At 37.5% G+C, this 26,098-nt stretch overlaps 1 protein-coding gene across 1 annotated transcript in view; it reads left to right on the forward strand.

The window, feature by feature from the left end:
• Positions 1 to 305: 305 nt before the first annotated feature.
• The window catches only part of notch2 (notch receptor 2), a 50,462-nt gene continuing 24,669 nt past the window's right edge, over positions 306 to 26,098 (forward strand). Inside the window, 2 exon segments of the mRNA XM_008407101.3 lie at positions 306 to 668; positions 15,007 to 15,088. Coding sequence (XP_008405323.2) covers positions 596 to 668; positions 15,007 to 15,088 — 155 coding nt within the window. The 5' untranslated portion in view covers positions 306 to 595.

The following is a 26,098-nucleotide window of genomic DNA, read 5'->3' on the forward strand; positions in this document are numbered from 1 at the left end:
AGAAAACTCATTGAACGGGTTAACTTTGAGTCATACCAGACTCCGCCAGAAGTAGAAAAATGAGAAAAAAAATTCCTCCGCCACAACGACACTAAGAGCGACTACTTGTATATTTTCACACCTTTTACACATCCTATCTACGACAAAATGTCTCTTCTCCCGTGTATTTTTTTAAAAATGCCGATTAATGCTGCCTTAAATACAAAGACCCTGTTATTTTAAAGACTAGCCATCTTTTTTAATCTAACGAATAGATCCCCTGGGTTTCAGCGGAAGGATATGTTTTTTTTCAGTGGTAGTGACACTTCAGCGCTCTGGCAGCGTAGAGAGGTGCGAGACTTTTTCAGCGCCGTGTCTACGCAGATGAAGTTAACTTTTTTGACGGGGGTATTTTTTTCACCGTTTTAGAGAAACAACCCGTAGAACACATGTAGACGAGTAATGGGGTGTTGTAAGTAGCCGCTGAAGCTGATTTTAAACCATTTAAATTTCGCGTTAATCCTCCACTGAGACCTTTTTTTTTTTGAGAAGTAACCGTTGAAGGGGGACAGCTCAACTTTTGGGCTGGCTGCCCTATGTGGATTTTACAGAAAATATGGAACACATACCCGGTTTTTGCCTTGGCAAGGCCCTAGTCTTGGTCTTCTACTTCACTCGGCTAACTTTTGGTAAGTTTTCTACTTGTTGAATTGTACAATTGTTTTGGCACAAGTTCATAATTTTTGTGAAACACGTTTTGTTGCCTCGGCATCTGAGAGACACGGGGCAGGCATAGCATCACTTTGCTTCGCTCACCGCCTATGTGCTGCTGTCTGACTTTATAGTTACGCGAAGAAGAAGTTGAGCTAAAGTTAAGATAACCCTCTAACTTCAAGGGAAGTTCACATTACGGTGAATATGGTTCTTTTTGCCTAAAAATAGGTGCAAGCGTGGTTTTTTTATTCACACCTTTTACCAAACTTTTTTTTTTTTTTACCTCCTACTCATGCACTGTAAATGTGTGCGTAAAATGGTTGCCTTCTTCCTAAAATGTTACAGGAATGTATTTTACATTTAAAATAACTGAGCAGTTTAATTCTGATAATATGGGCATAACTTGAGCTGTGTTGCACCACTGTCCAGATGTTTTCAAGCGGAGCTAAAAAAAACCTCAAAATGGACACTTAACATTCATTAGGCTGCTGTGCTGAATTAGTAGAGCTGTCAGTAACGATGGATCAGATACTGTTTGAGTTTTATGGTTCATATGCTGCAAAATCCTTGCCTTTTCTGTCTTATCAAAAACAGTGAGCTACCACTGTAAGGTTTTCAACCTGCTGGGTTAAATGTCAAGTGCACATCTTCACAGTGTGTGGGATAAAAGGGCAGGAAGGGTGAAACATAGCGATGCACTCCTGACCTGGTCAGATCTGACCGTCTGACTTCAGATTTTGACTGATTCAGATTGCTTCATTTTAAAAATACTCATGCAGACAATCACAGCTTTATAGAGAATATGTAATTTGTGAATGTAATGATCCCTTCACGTAGTTGGAAGTGGGGATGAGACTTTTACTTTTGAATACTGATTTCTGGTTTTCTATGAGGTCTGAGTTGTCGATTTCTGATTTTTTACCAATTCGGGTACCTTTTATTTTAAGTACTTTAACACACATAAAGCAATAAAACGTCCTGCAGGTCCTTTTATACAGGTAGCCATTTTAAGTTTAGGAATTACAAGATTATCCCCATTCACCCGCCAAAGCGTGTATCCATTTCCCTGACCTCCTATCAGATTTTCAGAAGTTAAAAAAAAATGCTATTCGTTTATGAGCTATTGACTGTAAGTAGGGAATGCATAGTTTTGATGTATTTACTGAGTAATTCAATAAATAATCCTAAAATGGCCTCCAAAGGAGGAGCTGTACACTACTGTGTTTTTGACACAAATCAAAACAAAGTCCCCGTACATTATTGCTTATTGGCTATTAGTAGATTTTATAAACAGAGCAGCCATATTGGATTCTGATATCGGGTTAGGTTAGAAACCTTTCACTCCCCAACTTCAAATTGTGACTTGCATGTAATATGTATTCTCATATCAAGCAAGCAGTAAGTAGAGGAAAAGTCGTTTTCCTTCTTTACAACAAAAACTTTTTTTATGATTTTAATGCAATTACAGCAAATCTGCACAATATATCATCATAGCAACAACAGTGTGTGCACTATTGCAGTTGTAAAGGATGCAATGTTGTTAAAGCTATTATATTTCAGGTGACATGCATTAATTATCTGTATGCAAATAACATATTTGGGCAGTTGAAACAACTCTCACTGTGTATGGGTCAGCTTTCCCATACACTGGATGGGAAAAAAAACTTCAACTCATGGAAAGTGGTGGAGAAATCATGATGATGATGATGATGATGATGATGATGATGGGAAAACAAAGAGAAAATTTAGGGAAATGTGGACTAATTGCAACTGATATTATCATTGCATAATTAAATAACATAATCAAAATTGCATATTTTCCTAAGATGCAGGCCTCAGGCACATGGTGGGAAAGGACATATTTACAACTGGAATTAGCTGGTTCCACGAACAGAAACATGAATAACAGAATATCTTCAGTATCTAAGAAATTTAACAATTTCATATTTTTGTAATTGGCTGTTTTATACCTAAGTCTTTTGACTTGTTCTTATCCAATGGGGGAAGGTTTTGTACCTCTTTAGCAATCACTGATTTAAAGTAATTTTCTAAAATCTGATCATAGTCTACTGTAAGGAAATGTGATTATGCCACTCTGATTAAGTGTTGTTGATCAGATATAGGTTACACAGAGTTATTTTTGATTTGATCAGGGCTCATAATCCTGAAGCATTATCTGATCTATCCATGAGTCAGAACCACAATCAGAGGAAGGAGAGTTCAATTTAAAGTCGGTTACAATTCAATTATACAACAAAGTTTCATTACAGTTTAGATTGAAGAATTTTATGTCCTTACTTTTTGTAAAGTATCTAATTACAATGAAAAATAAACGTGGTTTAGTACATGGTAACAAAAGGGTTTGTATGGGTTCAGAATGGTAACACATTAGTACACAGTGGGGTACAAACTGACCAGGATCCTTAATGAACTGATCTATGGATAATAATAATAATGCAAGTGTTGGACCTTCTTAATGTGTGAAATTGACTTGTGTGCTAATTTGCTATTTTTCTTATATTTCTGATTATGCCAGCTTTGTATTTTCACAGGGTGTAGTGTGACACTGCTGTGGATATGAGTTAAAACGTTGCTATGCAGTTTTCATGCAAATGTACCAAAGTGGTTAAATATATTTTACATCAAAGGTCTTTGAAACTATTTAGCTCACATTTGATTGATGTTCGTTGGTGTTTCTTTTTTTTTTATTCTCGGTCATGCTGGGTTTTTTTTCATGCGCCATAAGTTACTTATGAATGGTGATATCACACAAAGGACGAAAACACAATATAGAAGTGCTGCAGGCTGTGCAAGGAGAAACACTGGAATGCTGTTGGTGTTTGACATTCCTCCCTTCTCTGTTGTTTCCCTCCCCTTCTTTCTCTTAAGCACACACGCACACACACCCACGCACACACACACTTACACTCGTTGCACCGGGATTTTCTTTTCTTTCTATTTTCTGTGTTTTTACCTGCTAATGATTGTTTGAGGCACTGCGCTTTTCCCGTCCCATTTAAAACTATTGCAACCTTTAGATTTTAACCCCTAATGGAACAGTGTTTACATTTTTTGAGTGGAAATAGCAAAAAATATGTGAAGTGACTCCTTAATTGTGATTGAAACACTCTTGTCAACTACTTTTTAGCAAACAACTGATGAATCCATTCAGTGTAAAAGTTATTCTATAAGCGTAAATCAGCAATCAACTTTTGCTCATACTGTTAAATTGGTGATGATTCAGATTTGTTTATTCATTCAGCCAATGTATTCAAACTGGGTGACATATACAAAATGACAGTTGTCTACAACATTCCTTTATTTTGGTGAATTTGATTTATTGACTTAGGCTCAAATACAGACTTGTTTAATTTATTACTACCAATGTGAAGGGTATTAAAACCTGCTGCAATGTTTTTAACAGAGTAACAAAAGCGGAAAAAGCTTTATTATCTGTTTAGTTAGCGGGTTGTGTGCTTCGGTAGCCAGCCTGCAGTCCGCTGCTTAACATATACTTGTAGATTCAAAACTGTGGAGTTTTAAACAGTTTCTTAATGGGAGTGACGTGTTGCATTCCTTTAATGTCCACACCAGGACTGTATGTGTTTTTTGAGACTGGAAATATTTTTAACACTGAAGTACCTGACATTCAGCAAGCTGACAGGCTGTGCATAGCAACAGGTGGGATGCTGTGTTAATCAATGTTTAATAAATCTGGAGATGAACTTCAGTCACTTCAGCAATTTCTCTGACATCCCATTAAAAGCACTTGGTAAAGAGAAGTTATAGCTTGATACATGCCTCATCCTAATTTGTATACGCCACTAACATTTATGAGCAAAGACATAGACAAAGTAGCAGTGTAGTTTAGCCTTTATGTGGTAAGAAACAAACAACCTGTTAATCTTTAGAAAGAGAAACTTCACAATATCATATTGTAGAAATACATTATAATTTATCATTCTTCTTTCCAGGTTGGGTATTTCACCTGTTGGGTGAAATATTTGGGCCAGCATGCCTCTGTGGGTTTTAAATTTCTGGAATATTCACTGTTATTTAGAAATATGCCAGCTTTTTTGGTCAGGAAGCACAATGCACATATATTGTCTTTCCATTGTTAGAATGGTCATATGTGGTTTGTAGAGATCCAACAAGGTCAAGCTTGTAAAAAATGTGCTTTATATGTGGGGCGTGGCACCAGTAAAGAAAAACGTCCGCAGTACGTTTGCAAGATAATTTAACGTATGAATGTAGCACATAGTTTTCTGGAACATACAGACAGTGACTTGGTGTGCAGGCTATTAAAGAGTTGCTCCTTTTGTATTGTGGCTGCCAGCATGTATGCTTCTTTTCCCTCATTGGGGGATCATGTGAATGACTTCAGTTACAGAAATCCTGAAACAGTCCTTAAAGGCCATTGTTGTATTTGTTGAAAGTAACACAGATTCATTTCATCCTCCTGTGCATTCCATCCAAAGCTTCCCATGCATTCCCTATGAATTCATCTGATATTTTTGAAGTTTATGCAAGAAGAGCAACAGTTTGAATTGTCCTGACTAAATTGTGAACATCTCTTATTCTCATTAGTGAAAACAGCTAACCCCCCCTTGGCAAACTAAATTAAGATCATATGTAATTGTGTAAATATTAAGTCATCTTCTGGTGTTGCAAACAACACTGATTAAATCTTTCTATGTGAAACGAAGCCATGGTATAATCATACTGTTGATTCATTGCATTCTTGCATATAAAAGCTTTCTAGGGCATCTTTGTGAGAACATATGCCTGGCATAGATAAAAAGGAATCAATAATCTCAAAGCATTTAAGTTTGATGGCTGGGAATATTTGGAAAAGTCTAAGATTAATGCCGTCATTGCTTTCATAATTACACAAAACAAAGCGATAAAGCTGAGTGCCTCAGAGCTTAGCGAGGCAGGGGACAAGCAGTTTGACTCACGAGTAGGTGCACAACGTTCTCCTTCTTGAACAAGCGTTGGTGTCATTGTTGTGCCACACGACATAGTGCCACTCTTTGGGTGTGGGCATGTGGATGGTTACATATTTTAGCCCAGTGTGAACAGTAGACAAGCCACCATGCATGTGTGTATCTGTTTGTGCGCGCGTTACGCGCTGCTTGTGCAGACCGACAAAGGCCATCAATTGTGCCGTGCATGGTTTACTTCCATTTGACCCAAGCCGGAGTGTGGTGTGAAATGTGATTTATCTCCATCAAGCTTTGGCCTATGCTCTGGAAGACAAAGATTTTCATTGAACAGCCCACAAGACAGCATTATTTACTGACCTCCAGATTGGAGCGTAACATTGTGGCTGTTTGTTGTAATATAAAATATAATCATCTCTGTCCTCTCTGAACTCTACACTGACATCACAGGTTGGGCTTAATTCTTCAGTTTGTTCATGCAAAAGAGACCTGTAATGTTGCTTTTGCATTGATAATTTAATACCAGAAGGCAGAATAAAAAATGCTGTTATTTCATTCTTCTAAATTAGTATTTTTATTTATCAATAGTTGTGCAAAAATCCAGAAACAACATGCTTGTTGGATCTTCCTTCACATATTTAGAAAGTTTCTTTGATTACAAATTAGTTCATTTTTTTAAAGGTAATGAAATTTAGACCAGACTTACACATCAGATTGTAGCATGGAGGAGAACGGGAAATCTTTAAGGCAAAAAGCTTTCCCACAGACAAGAAGTGGGAATGTTTTCTGATTTAGCTAATAGTTCTCATCATAAAAGTACAATTAGACATTCATTTTTATGACCTATTTCAATGTAAAGTGTTCAATACTGATAGCTAAATAGATAGTAACAATTATACCTTGGATATTTTCTCACAGCCTGTAATCCTGGCTATTCAGATATATTTACTGAAATATTAATACATTTAGCTACGTGGGTGAGGAATGCGGTGACCGAGTAGCCCGAGTGTGTGAAAATTTATCAAAACATCCAGATAATAAGATAGCAGACTATGTATCATCTTTAGCCACCGTGATTGAAACAGAGTAGAAATGATTAGACATAATGCTTTGAGTGGAGGAGAATTCTGAATATGAAAAAGGGTGGGGAAAGTCCCGAGATTTGCCTTCTCTGGACTGCTCACCTTGTTTTTGTCTGCTTTTCCAATCACATTCTGACGCACGCTGACTGTAACATGTGCACAACAGTATGCTCTGGTGTCCTGGTGTTTCAAAAACAGCTCAGCCCAACATTATATTCTGCTAAGACTCTCCCTAGTTTTCCAAGCGTTTAGCAGCAGGGCCACGACTGACACTAGGTTTTTTTACCTCGAACTTAATGGCTTTCTTTTGTTCTTTGTTTCTACCACACTTTTAGTTTTTAAGAACCACTGACCTGTTTTTATGCATTTTGATTGTTACTGGTGACTTATCACAGACTCTGTGACAAAAGGCTGTGATATTCTTGAAACCCTTTGTACTCTGAGTCTGCAATACATTAGGGTTTAGAGTTCTGAAAAAAAATCTAGAGAATTAGCTTAAGACATCTCAGTTAATCACATGATTTACCTGTTTTTGCTGGCATTCATCTATCTGTACAGTTAAGACACCACCCTGAATCTGAAGCAGCAGACCTTGAAGCCTGTGTGAGGTTTAGGCTGAGATCGTCCGCTTGGCCCCAGTGCTGTTTGTGTGGGCCAGCAAAGCTCCCTTCGGGGTAATACTGTTTAGTTAGAGGTTTCGCTCTCATACTCTCTCTCTCTACTTCACGCTGAGCTAAAAGTATTTTATTGCAAATTGCCATGGCAACATTTTTTTTTTTACCTTGCTAGATAAAGAGGCTTGTGGAGCAATTCCAGGAAATGGGGTTACTTCCTCACTCAGCGCCAACAACTTCCTGCCCTCTCCTGTATGGATATGTGCCAGTTGTCAGCGACAGCCGCTTGTGCGCTGCCTTTTGACTCCAGTTTCATAATTACTTCCTCTTATCAATCCACAGCTTTTAGCTCAAAACCTCTTTTCTTCATTCTGCTTACCTTCATGACTTTAATTTCTTTGTGGATTGAGCAAACCAGAGCTAGTTGTTTTTTTTTGTTTTTAACAGCAAAGGATGTCCGTCCTACTATCCTGCCGAAGACATTGTGGTGTCACATTGCAGTAAAACACCAAAAATGTTAAAGAACTAGAAGGAGCAAATGAAACAGCTGTTGTGTTGCACTGCTGTTACACTAAAGCATTTTTAATGTAGTCCTGAGTAGTCTCTGGTACAAACTAGCTAACTGCTTACTGGGAAGACTACAGTAACTGCTCAGCTGTGATTTGTCTGTGTTGAAAGTGCTGCACACAGTGTGGGGTATCTTTTTTCAATGTAAGCCAAGCTGCTTTGCTGAATTATCACAAGCATCTCCACTCTGTAGAAGAATTCATACCACAAACATTCGTCACACGTATTTCAGAGTATCTGTGATACACCAGCATGCCACATTACAGATATATCGCACAGGTTGTGGCAGGTTTTAATACTTGCACAGTGTAACAACATTGATTTCTTCTCCAAGAGCTACTGCGGTATTTAAAGACGTACAAGTGCCATTTTAACATGCAGCTCTTGACATTCATTTATGACACAGCCTAGTTAATTACTGTGATTCTTATTTGAAATGATGGAAACAAAAACAAAATCTTTTAAACAAAAAATTGTGTCGCGTATTTGTCTTTTAGCTGCTGGAAAAGGTGTTGCAATATTAAGGGCGAGGGCCCGGTTTGATTAAATTAGGTAAACATGGATTAACTGCATTGTTGACACAGGGCTTTGTCGTACTAACTTCTTTTCCTATATTTTTTTCACCCAAAACTTATGAAAATACAGCACTGTTGATTTTTAGCTTTTGAAGGTTTTTAGAACATGTAAAAGGACTTTCTACATGTAGTCATTTTTGCTTGGTTACCTTTTCTAAGTGAACAACTGCTTTCTGATGCAATTACAACTCAGGCCTTGCAGAAAAGTCCTCCATCAGAAAACAGGGGCGACGCGGTTTGCTAAACCTCCCTCTGCTATTATCCGCATTATGGGAATAGTTGGTGGTAAATGAAGCACGACAATAATTTCAATGTCACACTGAAATAAACTGACGATAGAAACAAGAGTGAACAATTTTGTTTATCTGCCATTTCTGTTTTATTCTAAATGTAAGCAAACCTGTCTCCACTGTTATGATTTTGGGGTGATATGTGTGTAGTTTTCATTCCTGATCCCTAATATTAACTGCTTTCAGAATGCAGTTGTTGAAGCAATCAGATGATATACTGTGACTTTCGCACGTACACACCCCTTTTAAATTCCTAGTTTTGAAGCTCATCAAACTAAGAAAATAAATAATCTGTAAAGCTTTTCTACTGAAATAACTTTGGTGTCATTAGTTGATTTAATCTCAGCATTTAGTCCTCTTTACTTTGCACTTGCAAAGTAAAAATTCTAGTGAATTTGATAAACCTGAAATAAAGTTCACATGTCCTAGTATCCAGTGTTAACTTTAGTAGTAGTTTAGAGGTTGCAGAGCATCAAAATAGCCTGGTTGTACAAAGATACTAGATAAAAGGTGGGAGTCTTTAGTCATGATTCAATTGGATTGCACTGCAGAAGGCTACGATGTGATTTTAAACTGACTAGGCGTATCACACGCAAGCACACACACATGCGCACGCACGCACGCACACACACACGCACACACACACACACACACACACACACACACACACACACACACACACACACACACACACACACACACACACAAAAACAAGACATTTTCATTCAACCACCAGATCTGGAAAAAAAGTAGTTTTTGGAGAAAATGACACCAAAGTGAAAATATTGCTGTCATGTTTTCTATCTGTAGCAGATGTAACTTATGTGCTAGAAGACTCAAGAAGAAGATGTATCTAGCTTTTCAGCATCATGTTGAGTCCAATCAAATATCCAAATTGACACAAAAATGAATTCACTGAAGAAATGGGAAGCTTTGAAGTTGCCTTGTTAGAGAGTCCAGAACTAAATCTGATAGGAAATCTTGGAGGTCATCTCAAGAGAGCTTTGGACAAGAGTTCACCCCACAATCTGATAGAAATGCTGAACTTTTGCAGTCTCAAGTGGACAAATATTATCAAGTTCAGATGTTCCATGTTGATAGACTTCAACAAAATAAGACTGTATGCTGAATTTTAATCTAAATGTGCTCCAGGAAGTAACAGTTAAAGGGTGTACAAAGTTATGACACCAGCTTATTGCGCCTTTTCTTTTGTTTTTATATTTCAACCTGAAAGATTTGTTTCCTTTTCGAGAAATTGTGGAGGACTTATGGTACTGCAAAGAAAAAGCAGTACCGTAAGTTATACAAGTTACAATCATAATCAAGATTTCCCCCAGAAAACTTGCTAAGCACTGTAGTTGGTTGCCAGGACAATCATTCATCCAGCAGCCTGTTGTGTTTTTGAGTTAGAAAATGTTTAAAGTTGTCAGGAAATTTGAAAATAACACTTGATAATTACATGTTATTATAATGTTGGAAGATTAATACTTGAACACCAACTATAAAGTCTTAAAAATGCAAACATTTTAAAAAGACTTAAATAAATAACCAGTGCTTAGCCTGGTGGGGGCACAAGTAAAGCCTGGTGGCCCACCAGTCTTATAATACACCCAGCATGATGTCATATTTTAAAGTTTAAATTTTAACAGGAATGTGTGCATACTTGAGTGAAAAGGAATCTTTATCCACACAATATGATTAGATGTTATGCTCTAAACAAAGCACACGTGTAGTGAAACAGGTCAAAAACTTTTTAAATGCTACTGTTTGTGTTCATGTCCTTCCCACAGTCGTCAAAACATCTGATGGAGTTTAGCAGACCACCCTGACATTCTGTGTGTTCATTGATGTTATCGTCTGGAGGTTATTGACAACTGCAAACCGTAATCTGTTATTTGCAGTCTGATAATATCTGTCAAGACCCAGCTACTATCAGTCGGCTTCCTTCAAGGCTCCTCTGTCTCATCAAATTGTAAACACTAACATTCGCTTTTCACTGAGTTTGTTCATGTTGATCATACTTATGCAGACCAAAAGTGCACAAAGCTAAAAGGTGAGCTGGAAGTTAGACAGAAATAAAGACTTTTATTGAAATGACAAGGTTCCATTTCATGGTTGAAGTCAGTCAGGCAGGTAATGTCGACACAGTCTGGTTTTTGTTTTACTGTTGACTTGGTCGATCGGGCCAATGTAGGTTCTCACTCCTGGGAACTACTTCTATCTGTGCTCCATTGATAGTGAGGTGTGAGAATAGCCATGCAAAAAAGCTCTAATGCTGGTGTTCACATTCAGGATCACAGTGTGTGAACTTCCTGCTTGTTTTATTTTCCAATAAGTCTGCTTTGGAAACATTTTCCAATCGTTCAGTCAGAGCATTGGTAACCCCTGCAGGATAAGGTCGTTGACCTTTATGTGTCTGCTGATGTGGTATTATGCAGGATGTCCCAAATTTGGTAAGACTATCGCGTCTGTGGTTACAACAGGTAGAATCGGAAGCTTGTCAAACCTGCTGGGGTAACAAAGGCCTTTGGTCTGAGCTTCTGTTCTTTGTTTATCTATGTTTCATTAAAATGGATGAACTAAGTAACAAGTAATAAAAGTTGTAAGGCCAGAGTGAATTTCATGTTGTAGGCAGAACCACTTATAGACATAAAAAGTATACATATTGTCTGAAATAAAGCCTTTTTCTTCATTTTGATTTTTTCTTTGCTAGAGATCCATGTCTATTTTGGATCTTTTGCTGTGTGGCTTACTTAGGGTGTTTTTAGCTTTCTGGCTAGCATGTGTGGTGCTGTAGTCAGCAACAACATGTTTGAAAAGCTAGTTTGAAATGCTACACAACTTAAAGAGGACTAATGTTAATTCAAAATCTATAAAGGTTTTACCAGAAGAATTTCTGTCTAGATTAGATTTTGTGTTGCTGTGGATCCATACATACCTCAAGTTGGTAATTTTAACAGCAATAACTTTGATAAAAATATATTCTGCATGACTACATCAGCGTCAGACATCTCTCCAAGGACAAAATTGAAGAGCAGTCAGGTTTGTGGACGTGTGTTTATGCACATTAAGTTCATTTGCATTGTTTTAATTAGCTTCTTTTTTTATGTTTTTTTTTTCTACCTGCTTTGTCTATTAGCTATTGTGGTTTTGTCAAGTTATGCGATGCAGTTTCAAGGAGAGGATATGATATACCAGTCAGACAAATAGCCTGAGATTTGACCCCTGACTCAGTAATTGCCATATGGTTGGCATATGGTTGCTGTGGCTTTAAAAGAAAAAGCAAGAAAAGTTACCCCTCCTGTTGGAATGAATTGCCTCTTGAAAATGTTCATATTAGCCTTGTATTTCTGAAGCACAATTGGATGTTTTTTTCAGGCAGAGCTTTGAAAATTTCAGGGAATGCTCTTTCAATGTAACACATCCAAAGAAGCGATGTTTGTTCGGCTATTATTCATGCTGATTGGTACTGGGCAGTTTCTCTTGATCAGCACTGATTAAGGAATGAGCAGGTTAAATGCAGAAAACCGGAATAGTTGCATTTAAATATATCAAAACTCAGAACTCCAACCATGTTTGACCTGTAAAAACATCAAACTTTGTGAATTTTGATTCAGTTCTGAGTTTATTGGGAGATGGTTAAAGGTTAGTGAAATGTTCTCTAGTTTTCTCTTAGATTCAGAATTAATAACTTTGTTAAAGAACCTGGAGTACATGTATCTTATGTTTTATTGGTTATTGCCCTGACCAATATGAGCAGACCGGACCTAAAACTCACTATCATCCAGGAAAAACTTAACCGGTTCGTCTTATTGCTGATGCATTTTCCATCTTGCTATTGAATTACCACATTCTTCAATATCTGAGAGCAGCAACATATCAGGACTTTTGTTCTTTTTAACATACGTGATGATGATCAGTGAATGGAACAAGACTTCAATTCTACTTACTCATCGAAACCATAATTTCACTCAATACTTCCACAATGTGGTTTATTTATGTTAGTGTAATGGTTGCTATTTATCAGAATTTGTGTTTAATAGATTCATGTACTTGTCTTGTTCTGATGTAGAAAACATTAAAGTGAAATAAAATTCTACTTACTTTTGCCAGGATGAAGAAATTCTTGTTGCAGTATTTGCACGATCTACTTCTGCAGTCCTAAAATAGCTAAGCATTTTCTGTGGTTTTCATTATGCAGCAGCCTACACTTTTTTTTTTTACTCAAAAGATATCTAGTAGTAGCAAAGGCTGAGTTTGTGTGTGTATGCGTGAGTGTGTGCATGTGTGTGTGTGTGTGTGGATAGCTGTAGGATTATAAATTTCACAGGGGTTTGCGTATTGTATCTCCATGTCTAAATGGGTATGCCTGTTTGCCACACTAGAAGGCATCAGTTTGCAGTTGCTCTCCTGCCTCAGCAGTTCAGAGATACTTCATACACAACCATTTGCAATAAACGTCTGACACTTCATAAGTACATGAAGTAGCCCAAATATTGGTGTTTGTGTCATCACAGGGACTTCCTAAGTTGAGTGACATTGAGATTAATCTAGGTGCAGGAAGTAACACAACTGCTGAGTGCACTTCCTGTAATGCAATGACTGTTTTGCGAAGACACAGTTTCTTCAAAATCAGCTGACCTGCCCACGTGTTTTGAAAAAAGCATCTTAATACATTAGAGGCTATTTAGGAAAAAAATACTTTTTAACTACTGGTAATAACTCTAGCCAGTTTTCTTAATAAAAAACATCCATTAAGCGTTGCTTTCCAGCTATATCACAATTAATAAATAAAATCTGAAAACTCCACTTCTGCTTGGCATGTTGTCTTGGCCTGGTGCGCGTGAGGACCTCTTGAGCCATGTGTCTCTGGTGGCTTGAAGGCACAATGGCTGATGTGTCTGGCAATAAGTGTTTCATTGGAAGGGGAATAGTTGGCCTTTGTTGTCTTCAGCGGGATCTTTTTTTTTTCCCCCTGCCTAGCCATCCGGCTTGCTCGTGGCTGATGACTTGTTCCAGGATGGCTTTGCCAAGCTGGGAAAGAGAGTACAGTCTGCTGCCTAATGTTACTGCTAAAATAAGCAAAGAGAGGAGATTTAGAGCAGGCTTTTGGGATCTTACCATTTCCTTTGAAAGATTTCCAGGATTAACAGGCAATGCTATGTTTAATTTTAACTCAATTTTAGCTCGCATGTTCCTCCTTGTAGAAAAAATTTTTTCACTTAAAGCTGTAATATGTAACTTTTACGTTTCTTACTTTTTATTTTGTGACAGTATAATGGGAGACACATAATCTGTGAAAAGATCAATTTCCTCCACTTTCTTCTTGAACTTATTATTGCTGTCTGAAGAAATGCTCCACTCCCAGCCAAGAATAACCAATCAGAGCCAGGATTGATTGACAGTGCCAGGAGGAGGGTCTTGGCACTGTCAAACAACCATGTGTACTAACTACTTAGTGTGCTGGTGGCAGAGAAACACCTTAACATTACAGGAAAACTGTGTATTTGCCATCATCTGTGGTCTTGCTAATTAGCCTGAACATTCACGACTGGGGAGAAGCCACAGCGTAGCAGAGAGCTGAGGGGGAGGGAGAGAGAAGGATGAGCACCGCCACACGAGATGGTGATTGATTGGTTCTGATTAGTTGTATCTAGTTAGCACTTGGAGTACTTGGAGAAGGAAGTGGAGTTTGATTTTTTCCCCACAGATTATGTGTCTCATACTGTCATGACATAGTGACAGTTTCAACAGATGTAAAAAAAATCATTTTTTTTTTTTACACAAGTTACATACTTGTGTATTGAAGTGATAATATCTCACATTTACATTGGTATACATAAAATAATGTTAAAACAAATTGTCGTAATCTCAATGGTTGGTTTTCTAAATACAACCTGTAGCACATATTGGAATTTCATTTAATTAATTCAGAGTAGACAACAATTAAGTCATCCTGCTAACACAGATGCATTTCAATAAGGAAATCAATGGTTCAATAAGAAACTCAATATTTCTGCCACTGTTACTTTTTTGTTGCACTGTGATACTGTGAGAATCGTCAAATCTTACCTGCAAAACATGCTAAAGCAAACATTTCCGTAGTTAGAAGGGGCCTGTTTAATTATATACAAGCTATCTTGTTCTGATTTTTGATCTGTTTTCAATATTTTGACCGAACCTTTAGCAGCAAATTAATGACTGTTACTCTAATTGTCTAACATGACTCATGTCTCTTGCAGGTCTGCAGTGTGTGGATGAAAAGGCGCCATGTGTTAACAACGCAACATGCCTGACCTTTAACAATGGCACAGGATACTGCAGGTAAGATCCACTGGCGAGATTCACAAGCATTGCAGTTTCATTTCACCAGGTCACACTGTGCATGTCTACAGATGTAGAAGTGCATTTGTGTAATAGTTGGATATGAAAGCCCAAGCCAAAAAATATGGCTTCTAGGCCAACCACAGTCTCTTCAGGGGATCATGAGGTTTTGTTTGATTGACAGACTGCTTTGTTTGATTAAGTACTTTTCCATTAGTAAATAAAAAAATAAATAAAAATGTGTTTTTTAATGCCTTTATGTTAGCATCATGTTTGAGGTTTGTTGGAAACTATCTTGTTGCAATAACATTTTACTTTAAGAAGCAACAGACATATTTCCTCTCTCCATGTTATTACTTTTAATGAGTCCAGACCAACACACACACACGCACACACACATATTCAGTGTGAACAGAATAAACGGAAACTGTCCAAATCCCAAGGAAATTGAAGTTATCAAAGAGTGCCAAGTCCATGTCAGCTAAAAGCTAAAAATATATATTTTTTCTTCTACTGGAGTAATCAAGGAATCCATGTAGGAAAAGGACTGCAACGTTAAGAGTGCAACTACTACTTTTTGATGACTTATCCTAGTTTGTAATTAGGCCTGAGCTTTCTTTTTAATTCTGTTGCCACTCCCAAGCCCAATTCCCGACAAAAAACGCACCATAGCTGGTTCATGAACCTGATCGTGTTTCATCAGATGTGATGAGAATGCTGAAACGTGTCTGTTCCCAGAGCTTTTGGAATGTAAGTACTTGGCTGCCGTTGTAGAAAGTGAAGATAAAACCAACAGCTCTTAATCAGTATTAAACATTTTCTCTGTTTAACTGAAGGTCAAGTAAACATTTTTCCTGCAGGTGCAAAGTTACCTGTTGTCAGTTTGCATAAAGCTTTGTTGGAGTCAGTTAGGCTTTGTCATTTCTCTAATCAAGGCTTTGCATTGTTTAAGGCAAAAAATTAATTGGATTTTGAATTTAAGTCACAATGATAAATGCAATGTGTGAAGGAAGGTTGGTTTTGATATGATATTCTGTGGTCTTCATTCAGGTTGTTATATCTCGAGAGATAAGAGATGGTCATGGTGACCACTTAAAGGATGTACATAGTGAGAACTGTAATATTGGTAGAAACTTTTCAGCAACCAAAAAAAGACCTGACTAAATGTGGAACTGTGTGTGCAGTTAACACAAACATGAGCAGAGTTTTAGGGAACCGATGTTTTACAGTATGGTTATATTATTTTTATTTAGTATAAACATTATATATATATATATATATATATATATATATATATATATATATATATATATATATATATATATATATATATATATATATATATATATATATATATATATGTGTGTGTATATATATATATGTGTATATATATATATATGTGTGTATATATATATATATATATATATATATATATATATATATATATATATATATATATATATATATATATATATATATATACACACAGTATATGCTAAGCAACATTTAGATCAGTGCTGAGGATGATGATGAGAAAGACAGTTAAGGCAATACGAATTAGACCGAAAATTTACAGACACTGGAATTTATGACAGTGACCATAAATGTCTTTTTTGGCTGTATATCTGTAGACTATGTTCATATCCTGTCAAGATGCTGTTCTATGTGTGCCGTCTGTAGTCACCTTACTCCGCTTTTTATGGTTTTACTGATGCTAGTCTTGTATTGTTTTCTTAATAGAAGATGGTAAACCCAGATTAAAATGTTGGCTTGGTAAACATGTTGTCTTTTTTATATTTTACAACAAAGTGGCAAGTGGTGACATCATATTGTGTGTATGGGAATGTATTTGGTGCAAATGAGGATTTCTTTAAAATATAGGAATTATTTAATTATGCACTTCACCTATTTAAATAATGAATGATTGCTCACCACAGAAATACTAAAAAACACTGATTTGAATTACCAAGATATTGGTAGAATGGCTAGCAGCCCTGAGGTCATACATGAGTTTTTCAGCATAGAAGAGTCAGCTGACAGAGAGCAGGCCTAGTGTTAGACTGATTAAGTTGCCAATTTTTTTCCTACTGCCTACAAGCAGAACAACATGTGCATTATCATACAGGCATAGTGTATGTACGCATGTGTGCACAGTTGCCTCTGTTGAACCTCTTGGCTTCTAATTCTACTATGTTGTTGTTCAAAAGGCACATTGTCCAAAAATCTGATTACACGTTTATTAAACTCTGCTGCAAGTTAAACTCAAATAAACAGTCACTGTGGCCTTTTGACATCAATCAGTTACAACATCACATGGATCCTTGTGGAAGTCAAACTGAGTTGCTGAATAATTAAATTAATCCTCATTAGGAAAAGCTGGAGCTATAAAATGCATACAATTATGCTATGTTTGATATTAATTTAAAAAAACCAGCATGTTAGAAATTGATATTTTTGTTCTACCTTTTATAAACAGAAAGCACAGAAAAATGAATTTCTCTGGTTAATCTCAAGATTAGCTTTGAATTGTTTCCCATTTTTGATGTATTCCTTCCATGGTTTTTATGTCATCAAACCTTTAGAAACTTCTGCTGTTAAAACTGCACTGTTGAATCACATATTTCATATGTGCTCGGTGTTGGTGTTTTTTTTTATCAGACATGTTCACCTGTTGTGGCATGTTAGGCCATTTGGGTTGCTGATGTCTGTTGGTTGCACGTGCGGTTTTGTTGATCTTATTTTATTATCTTAATCTCTACTACTGAGAGGTTAAATTGGACAGAAAGTAACAAAACAATGGACGGAAACTGTTGTCCAGTCTAGTTATTCACAGACTATTCAAATATAATCGTGCACCTTCGACTTCCCACATATCCCAAATTCCACATAGGAATTTTACAAAGATGGGCATAACTATGAAGTGGTCAGAAAATGACATGTTTTTTCAACATTTTTTTTGTGAAGACAAATTTGAAGACTGGGAAGCACGTATATCCCTTATTTTGTCCACCATAATTAAAATCCAGTTTAACCAAATGTCTTCAGATGTCAACTAGTTAACATATAAATTCCCTATTTGTGTTTGATGGGTGGTGGGTTTGTTTTGAACATTACTGCACAAACAGTATAATAAGCACTAAGGAAGACATTAGACAATTTAGAGCAAGTTTAAAGCAGAGTTAGGTTTTACTATTTCTCAAGCTTTGAAAATCACACAAAGCGCTGCTCAATTCATCCTCTTATGAAGGGAAAACATGGGAAAACCTCAAGCTTGCCAAGAAGAGGTTGTCTGACAGGCTGGGTAAGGAGTGGTTTATTCAGTGAACCAGCTGAATCATCCATTACTAACTGTGCATAAGCTGCATAGATTCACTTAGTTGAGAGAATCTGTTGACAGGAAAAAGCTTAGTCTTTCAATCCCCAAATATGGGGAAAGCCATTCTTGAAAGAAAGGCAAAAAAAGTAATTTAAAGATTGCCACAAACCTTGTAAAACAGAAACTGTGTGTAAAAAAGTGCAAATTGACATCATGCTTGTAAAAATCTATTTCTTCTTTTTCACAATTATGTACCATTTTGTGTTGCTGAGTCTGTGTTGCTCTTTCGCATAAAAAATAGCAATGAATATACCTGAATGTTGTGTGGAGTATGATTATCTCATAACCTTGCCTATCTGCCTGCTAAAGTGGAGGCAGAAGAAGCTGCTGCTCACAGTTCATGACTTCACTGACCTGCAGAAATCCAGCACATTCTATGAATTCTGAAAATTTCATTTTAGTCATGAGAATTTAATTTCTTTTTTCTTTAAACTCCTATTTAAATGAACAAAACATTTCCGCTTCCTTAACAAGTTAAGGAAGCAGCAGCATAAACTATGATATGTATTTCCTCAAAGACTTGACGATATTGTGGAATTTTATTTTACAATCATGTCTTCGTGGACTGAAATATTTTGTCAGACGAAGTTAACATTCGTGTGAGATGTCAATTGGCTGCTTTTGCAGGGCAGGGTTCAGAAAAGCTGTCTAACCGGTGAAACTGCAAACCATCGGCTTTAGGTGTGTGAGGTGCAAGCTACGAGTCAGTCACTGTGAGGATCTGTCTGTGTTGTTAGACTGAATGGTTAGCCTGTTTACTTGCATCACAGTAAACAGGTTACCTGGTAACAGAACTAATGTCATGGTGTTGTTTTCAGGCCTGTGAGAATTCATGTTTAACTTAAGCATGAGGTTGAACACCATATTGTCCAGATCCTCTGAACAAGACCTCTTTGTCTTGCGTTGGCTTCGGAGCAGACTGATTACTTCTTCCTTCCTCTCTCACTTTGTGAAGCAGTTTTTCTTTGCAAAGTTTTTCTGCAGCATTTTTGAAGAGATTTATGGTGTTGTGTGGGTCTGCTCCCTGTTTGATCTGACAAGTAGAATTAACCTGCAGGGCAGGCAGAGGAAGAGAAAGGGCCAAAACAAAAGAGGATGTCTCTTTTTAGGTAATTTGAGAAGAAATACCTCAGAGCACAACTCCTTACTAAGGATGAGAGACTGTCGAGTGGGGGGGATGGGAGGCTCGGAAGAAGTGGAGAGAGGAGTGTAATTTCCCTTCTTGCTTTGCCTCCTTCATCAAACTGTCACTCATCCATCCATTTCCCAGTTCAGCCCACTGCTGAAGGGATTTAGATGCCTCTAGACAAGCCACCTGGTCTGTTAATCTTTTCATGACTATTTCCTAATTCTAGATCAGGTTTGGAGGTCATAAATCATTAGTCTTTGTTTTAATAGTCACGACATGATCTCTATTTAGAATCTCAGGGCTTTGTGAGCTTTGTTCTGAACTTTCCCTTCCTCACTAATTTTTTTTCTGTTAGTCACCTTATAGAATCACAGGAAACCTTTTTGATTTAAAAAGGATCTCTCTCACACACACACACACACACACACACACACACACACACACACACACACACACACACACACACACACACACACACACACACACACACACACACACACACTTTCTAGACATCCACTCTAAGTTTTGGAAATGGTTTCAGTACAAAATTCAAACAAAGCTCCCCATACCCAGATGTGGGGAACTGTAAGCCAAAGCAGTGATTTCCCAATCTTACACTCCAAAGTTTTATCTTCTTCCCACAGCTCAGCCAACAGCAGTGTAGTTGTGGTTCAGACTGGAACCACAGTGATAAGAGTTTCATTGTGAATGTGTGTTTGAACTCTTTTTTGCTGTTTTATCTGGAAGTCTAGGGCAACCAGAGCCGAGTGCTGGCTCACATGCTCCCACTTTAAATAGCTAGCTCTCAGTTAGTACATAAAGTCAATATTTGGATGACTGAGTTTTACCTTTGCATGACTCATGGGGTGCGTGACACTTCATTAGTACAAAACAGCATTGCACCAACCTTGTGTTGCTGTATCGTTTGCCCTTAACTCCTTTTTCTTGCACAGTTCAGTGGACTGGAAGAAATTTGGATTCCTCAGAAAGGGGAAGACTTTCAAAGCAGTGGGGAATGTAGCAACCAGACCATAACCCACATACGGTGGAGTGGCAAGTGTCCCCTGTCACACATGAATGTCACACTGTGAGGTTAAATGTACGTCTGTTGTGTCGTAAGGTCACACACATTGTCCGCACATGCGTTGTGATGATGAGTCCTTCTTTGACACTACTGTAGTAATCTTATTTTTATTTTAAATGAAAAAATTCCAAATAAAGGGCTGTTCTAAGATTGACAATAAAAATAATACCTTAAAGTTTGTTTTGGTATTTGAATAAACTTCTTAGGGTAATTGTGATAGTTTGAATCTACATATTTATTCTAGTCACATTTAGAGTTCTGTGATATTTAAAATAACTTACATTAACCTAAAACATCAACATTTCTCAGTCTTTTAATTCAAAGGTAGTTTTCACAAGAAAGCAAATTGCTACCCCTACAGCCTCAGAACAAATGTCTCAAGATTTTTAAACAAAACTTTTAATAGAACATTCATTTTTTTGTCATGAAATGTGAGTTTGTTGATGGGCCACAATGCACACAGGAGCTGGGAGCACGGATCATGCTGAATTTTCTTTAATGGTAAAACTGAAAATTTAATAATTATAATAATGCATTTTATTTCAAAGGCGCCTTTCTGGCACTCAAGGACACCGTACAATAGTAAAAAAAAACTGTGACAGAAACAAATAAAATGTAACAATTAAAAATAGATAAAAATAAATAAAACAAAACAATGTATCTATATAAAAACTATGTAAAATCAGGCAAACCAATTGTGTCATGTGGAAAAGGCAGATCTAAAAAGGTGTGTTTTGAGTTCGGTTTTAAAATTTGATAATGACTTTATGTTTCTAAGGTATGGTGGTAATGAGTTCCATAGTTGGGGAGCAGAGCGACTGAAAGCTCTGCTCCCCATGGTGGTGAGACGGGCAGAGGGGACAGTGAAATGGATTGAGGAGGATGATCTGAGGGAGCGAGAGGGAATGGCAATATGAATAAGATTTGAAAGATATGGTGGGGAGAGATTGTAAAGGGATTTACTGAAATCAAAGGGAATGTAGGGAGCCAGAGCAGAACAAAAGCAAACGTCAGCATGCTAAAATGGGGAAGCAACAGGGAAATAATAGGATTAAATGGAAAGAGCCAGCAAGGAGTGTGAGCAGGAGAAGGGTTTAAATACTGAGGATGAATGCTGGAGCTAAAGACCTGGTCTGATTAGCCAAAAGGTTACAGGTGAGACGGGAGAGAGTAGGCAGAGGCTGAGTACAGAAAGAGAGAGAAAGAAAGTAGCATAGGGGGCGAGGGAGAGTACACAAATGTGTCTAAGAGTAACAAAGAATGACTAGACACACATAATAGACTAGAATCACTAAGAAGAACTGAAAAAAGGCTAAACCGTAACAAGGCTGATCTAATCAAAGAAAGACTAAGGAACGCATACTAATAATAAAACTAGAACCAAATAATCAAAACACCAAAACAACTCAAAACAACCCAGGATCTGACGTTTTTACATTTTTAAATTCATAAATAGTTTTCTTCATTGTCCTGAAAAAGCAGTACCAAAAACACATCTTCCAGTTTAGTAAACTAAATTTAAAAACTGAGAGGTACCTATGAAATACATTGAACTTCATGTTTTTATTTGTCTGTTCAAGGAATCACAGGCAAACATTCAGCCAGACAGTATCTCAAAACGTCCTGCTTTTTTTCAGTTTCTAACCCTATCATAGGCTGTCATTATTCTGTGTTAGTTAAAACAGTTTTTGTAGCGTACTTCCAAATTAGCCAGTGGTGTCCTATGCATAGTGTAGAGCTAGATGTGGAGCTTTTATATGTCGACCGGCCCATTGTTGGAAACCTGACTTTAAGCAACCACAGGAACAGCATAATGACAGAGCAACATACAGAAACGGGCACTAGGAACATTCGCAGGCTGAACGGGACTTGCGCTGTGTACCACGGCAGCTTGGATGAGTCTTTATAGATGCATTTCTAAACATGGCCTGTGATTTTACCACTTGATGCTTGTGTGGACTCCACCCAGCGCGACACTCCTTTTTTTGGTCAACACTGATGGTTTTAGTCTGCCTGCCCGACTTCCTTCTCTTTCTGGTATGTCTCGCACTCTCTTTACTTTACTTGGCTCTTTAGTTCCACCTCATTTTTAACTCTTTGCTTTGTCTTTTGCCGTCATTTGATTTGTGTAACTTTGAATAACCTTGACAGTTGCCATCCCTCCTCCACTCTTTTGTGTCAGAATGAGAAGAAAATATTGGTAAATCATAATGTGGCGGTAATTCACTTCCAAATCATGAAAAAAAGACGCAATGTATAAGTAAAATTAAATTTTGTTTCCTCATTTATTCAGCAGGCCTGCTGTCTGAATTTAACCACTCAAGGCCTTTTAGATGCAACTTTTAAGAAGTTTTCAAATTATTTTGTTGTTGGATATTTTTATTGTATCTGCCCTGTTTTTAAGCAAAGGCCAGGCCAGTAAAAATTCTACAATTAAGGAAAAAAAAAGTAGAGCACTGATTTGTATACATTTACTTATTTACTGGGCTTTACATGAAGAAGATAACTCTGTACGTATTTCTGTGAACTCATCATGATTTAGCGCAAGTCCTTCAAAATGTTTCACATCGCCAGTCATTTTTTAACAACAGCATCACATTGTGAGTGTAGCTACAAATGTTGATTCACCAATCAGGCATTTCATGTCCCGCACTCTTGTGGGTGTTGTTTGTGGTCTGTTGTGCCATTTCCAATTTTTACCAGAATGAAATTTGTCTTTAAGTGAAGAATCTCATGCGATGCAAACTTTTATTAATCAATAATTTTGAATCCAACACGAAATGAATGAATCGCACTAATGTCTTCATTTACAGATCAAAGCAACTGCTTCCAAAACTTCATCTTACTTTTCAAAAAGTGCTTGAAAATACGTACTGTTGGTTGATGCTTTTATAGGCCCAAATAATGAAAGTTTTTAGTTGTGTTGCATTTCATGAATTGGATAGAAAATCTGATTTCTCAGTGTTTGACTTGCTGATCAACAATCAAAGCCATTGAAGAGGCTTAAAACCACTAAAATAATGAGCTTATTTCTCAAAAACAGCATTAAATACAGCTGTCTTTAATTAATTTATGAATCAAAAGGGTAAGACTGTTGCTGTTTGCTTTTGCTGCATTTAGTATTCTATGAAAAAGATACAAGTATTTGATCTGCTGATCACCAATCAGAGCTGGCTGAGGAAACACTGACTGGCTCTGATCAATTATTGATTGCCTCGTCTCTAATACTTGCTTTATTAGTTTTTCTCTACATGAAATGAAATATTGTACAAAGCTCGATCTCCATGCATCCTTGCACAAACATTCAGTGAATAGGCCACCTCTGCTCCAACCAAGTAAGGGGATGATCCGGGGATTGAAATTTGAGCTGGTTTTTACCCTGTCTTGTTTCTCTAACACCAAGTCTTCACGATGGCCGCAGGGGTTGAACAAGTTATTAACCGTAGCTGAGAAAGGAAAAGTAGCAAGAGGAGGTTGTGGTGACATAACTGTAGCTGAGAATGCAGACGTAGGTCGGAAGATTTGGCAGCAATAGAAACATAATTAGGCCGAAGAAAATCTTAGGCCAAAGGAGTGGGGAACAAAGAAATTTTGATATTAGATGGGTTAGTTCACTGCTCACTGAAAACCCCCCCACCACTTGCCAGGAAAGGCAGAGGTCAGCATGAGGTAGAGGAGGGGAATGAAGAAAATGAAGGAGCACAGAAAAAGAGAAAAGAAGGGTGTGCATGAGATGGGGGCGTTAATGTGAACCAGCTGTAGAAACCTGACACCCCAAGAGTGGGTTTGAAAGGAGAGGTGGAGGACTGAGAAAGAGAGGGAAAGAGGGGCTGCAGGAAACGGCATGAGACGAGGGATGGAGAAAAGAAGAGGGGGGGGGAGTCCTCATGAAGTACAACAAAGAAAGCCTTAGATGAGTGAGGCAGCAAAGTCTTTCTCTGGCAGGCTGTTTTATAAAAGTAAAGGTATTGTAAAGGTATCTGACTAATGATTTGTGAGAAAATATTTGACTTTGTTGTGTGTTTAGAAATTTGTCAAAAGAGTCACATTGGGACCTGTGTTGTTTTTAACCACAGAGTGTGTGTGACAGAGTATTTGGTTAGAGCTTCCTCGGTGAGACACCACTCCCTGACAATAATGTGAATCATGCACAGCCTTGTCTGTTTGCCTCGGGCTCTGGTGATACAGCCAGCGGCTAATAATGAGCTCTCTATCTGGCAGCAAAACCTGAAGGACAGGGTATCGCCTCCTGACGCCACTGCGTTTAGCTCTGTCAACACTGGTTAGATAGCAGCGATTGAATTTTAATAGAGCCTCCCATGCATCTTTCCTGTCAGCACTTTTAAATTTCACAAAAATCCATGACAAGCAACTAATTCTTGACAGGTGGGACTGAGTTCAAAGAGACCCCCAGAACAGATGTTTTAGCAATTGAGTTCTGCTCCCTTAAAAAAAACAAACATTAAAAACACAATAAATCACCAGCAAATCCAGTGATTTATAGCACATTTTATTTTATTAGGTCTGATGAGGTGGTATTGTCTCACTTTGACGATTTTGGCTGTTTCCCACCTTTAAAAAAACGAAACAAAAAAACAGTTTTAAGTGATGAAAAGTAAACCTTGTATTAACCAGGACACGGGGCTCTTTGTGTGACAGTCTGCTAATGTGATATATGTTGCAGGGCAGAAGGCCATGTCATTACCCTAGGACAGAGGGCGCAGAGGTGGTCCGAACAAAAACGAGTGAGCTTATTTCCCAGGACGGCCGTCTTGTTGTGACACCGTGATGAAGCTGTGTTTGTGTTTACAGTGGGGAGTCAGACTGGGGAGGAAAGTGTGTTTATGTGTCGTCTTGAATACTCGTGTTGCGGGGGAGTTGCGCTGCAGACCAGCTGATACAGATGGGGAAGATTGAGTTTGACCATGTCTAATTTGAAGTTTGTCCTGTTTTTGAAGATTTCACATCTCTAATTTATCATCTTGCCTGCCTGTGTGCTGACTTCACAACACTATTTACGTTTCAAGGGAACTTTTTAGACCTTCAAATCATATTTCCACGAATACCGCTTATGTTCTTTGAGTTATTATTTATAGGCCCCAAATTTTTGACACACAACGAATATAGCTTTCTAGGATTTCATTTTGTTATGACATTGTATGTCAGCTTGTAGAGTCTTAGGCATACAGATATTTTACATTAATTTTAGCATTACTGGGAAATTTTAATAATACAAGTAAAAAAAAAAAAAGGCTAGAACATTCTGTAAAATCTAACAAAGTAATGACATTTCTGATCAAGGATAAGTTTGGACACCAAAACCTTTATTCCCATGTAAAGTGGCTAAAATCACACATTAGGCCTCTCACATTAGATTCACATGATTAGAACGTCGTTACTGTGCATTTTGAAGGAGATTTG

Source organism: Poecilia reticulata, chromosome 4, assembly GCF_904066995.2.
Source record: "Poecilia reticulata chromosome 4, P_reticulata-male-v2, whole genome shotgun sequence".
Taxonomy (NCBI): Eukaryota; Metazoa; Chordata; class Actinopteri; order Cyprinodontiformes; family Poeciliidae; genus Poecilia; species Poecilia reticulata.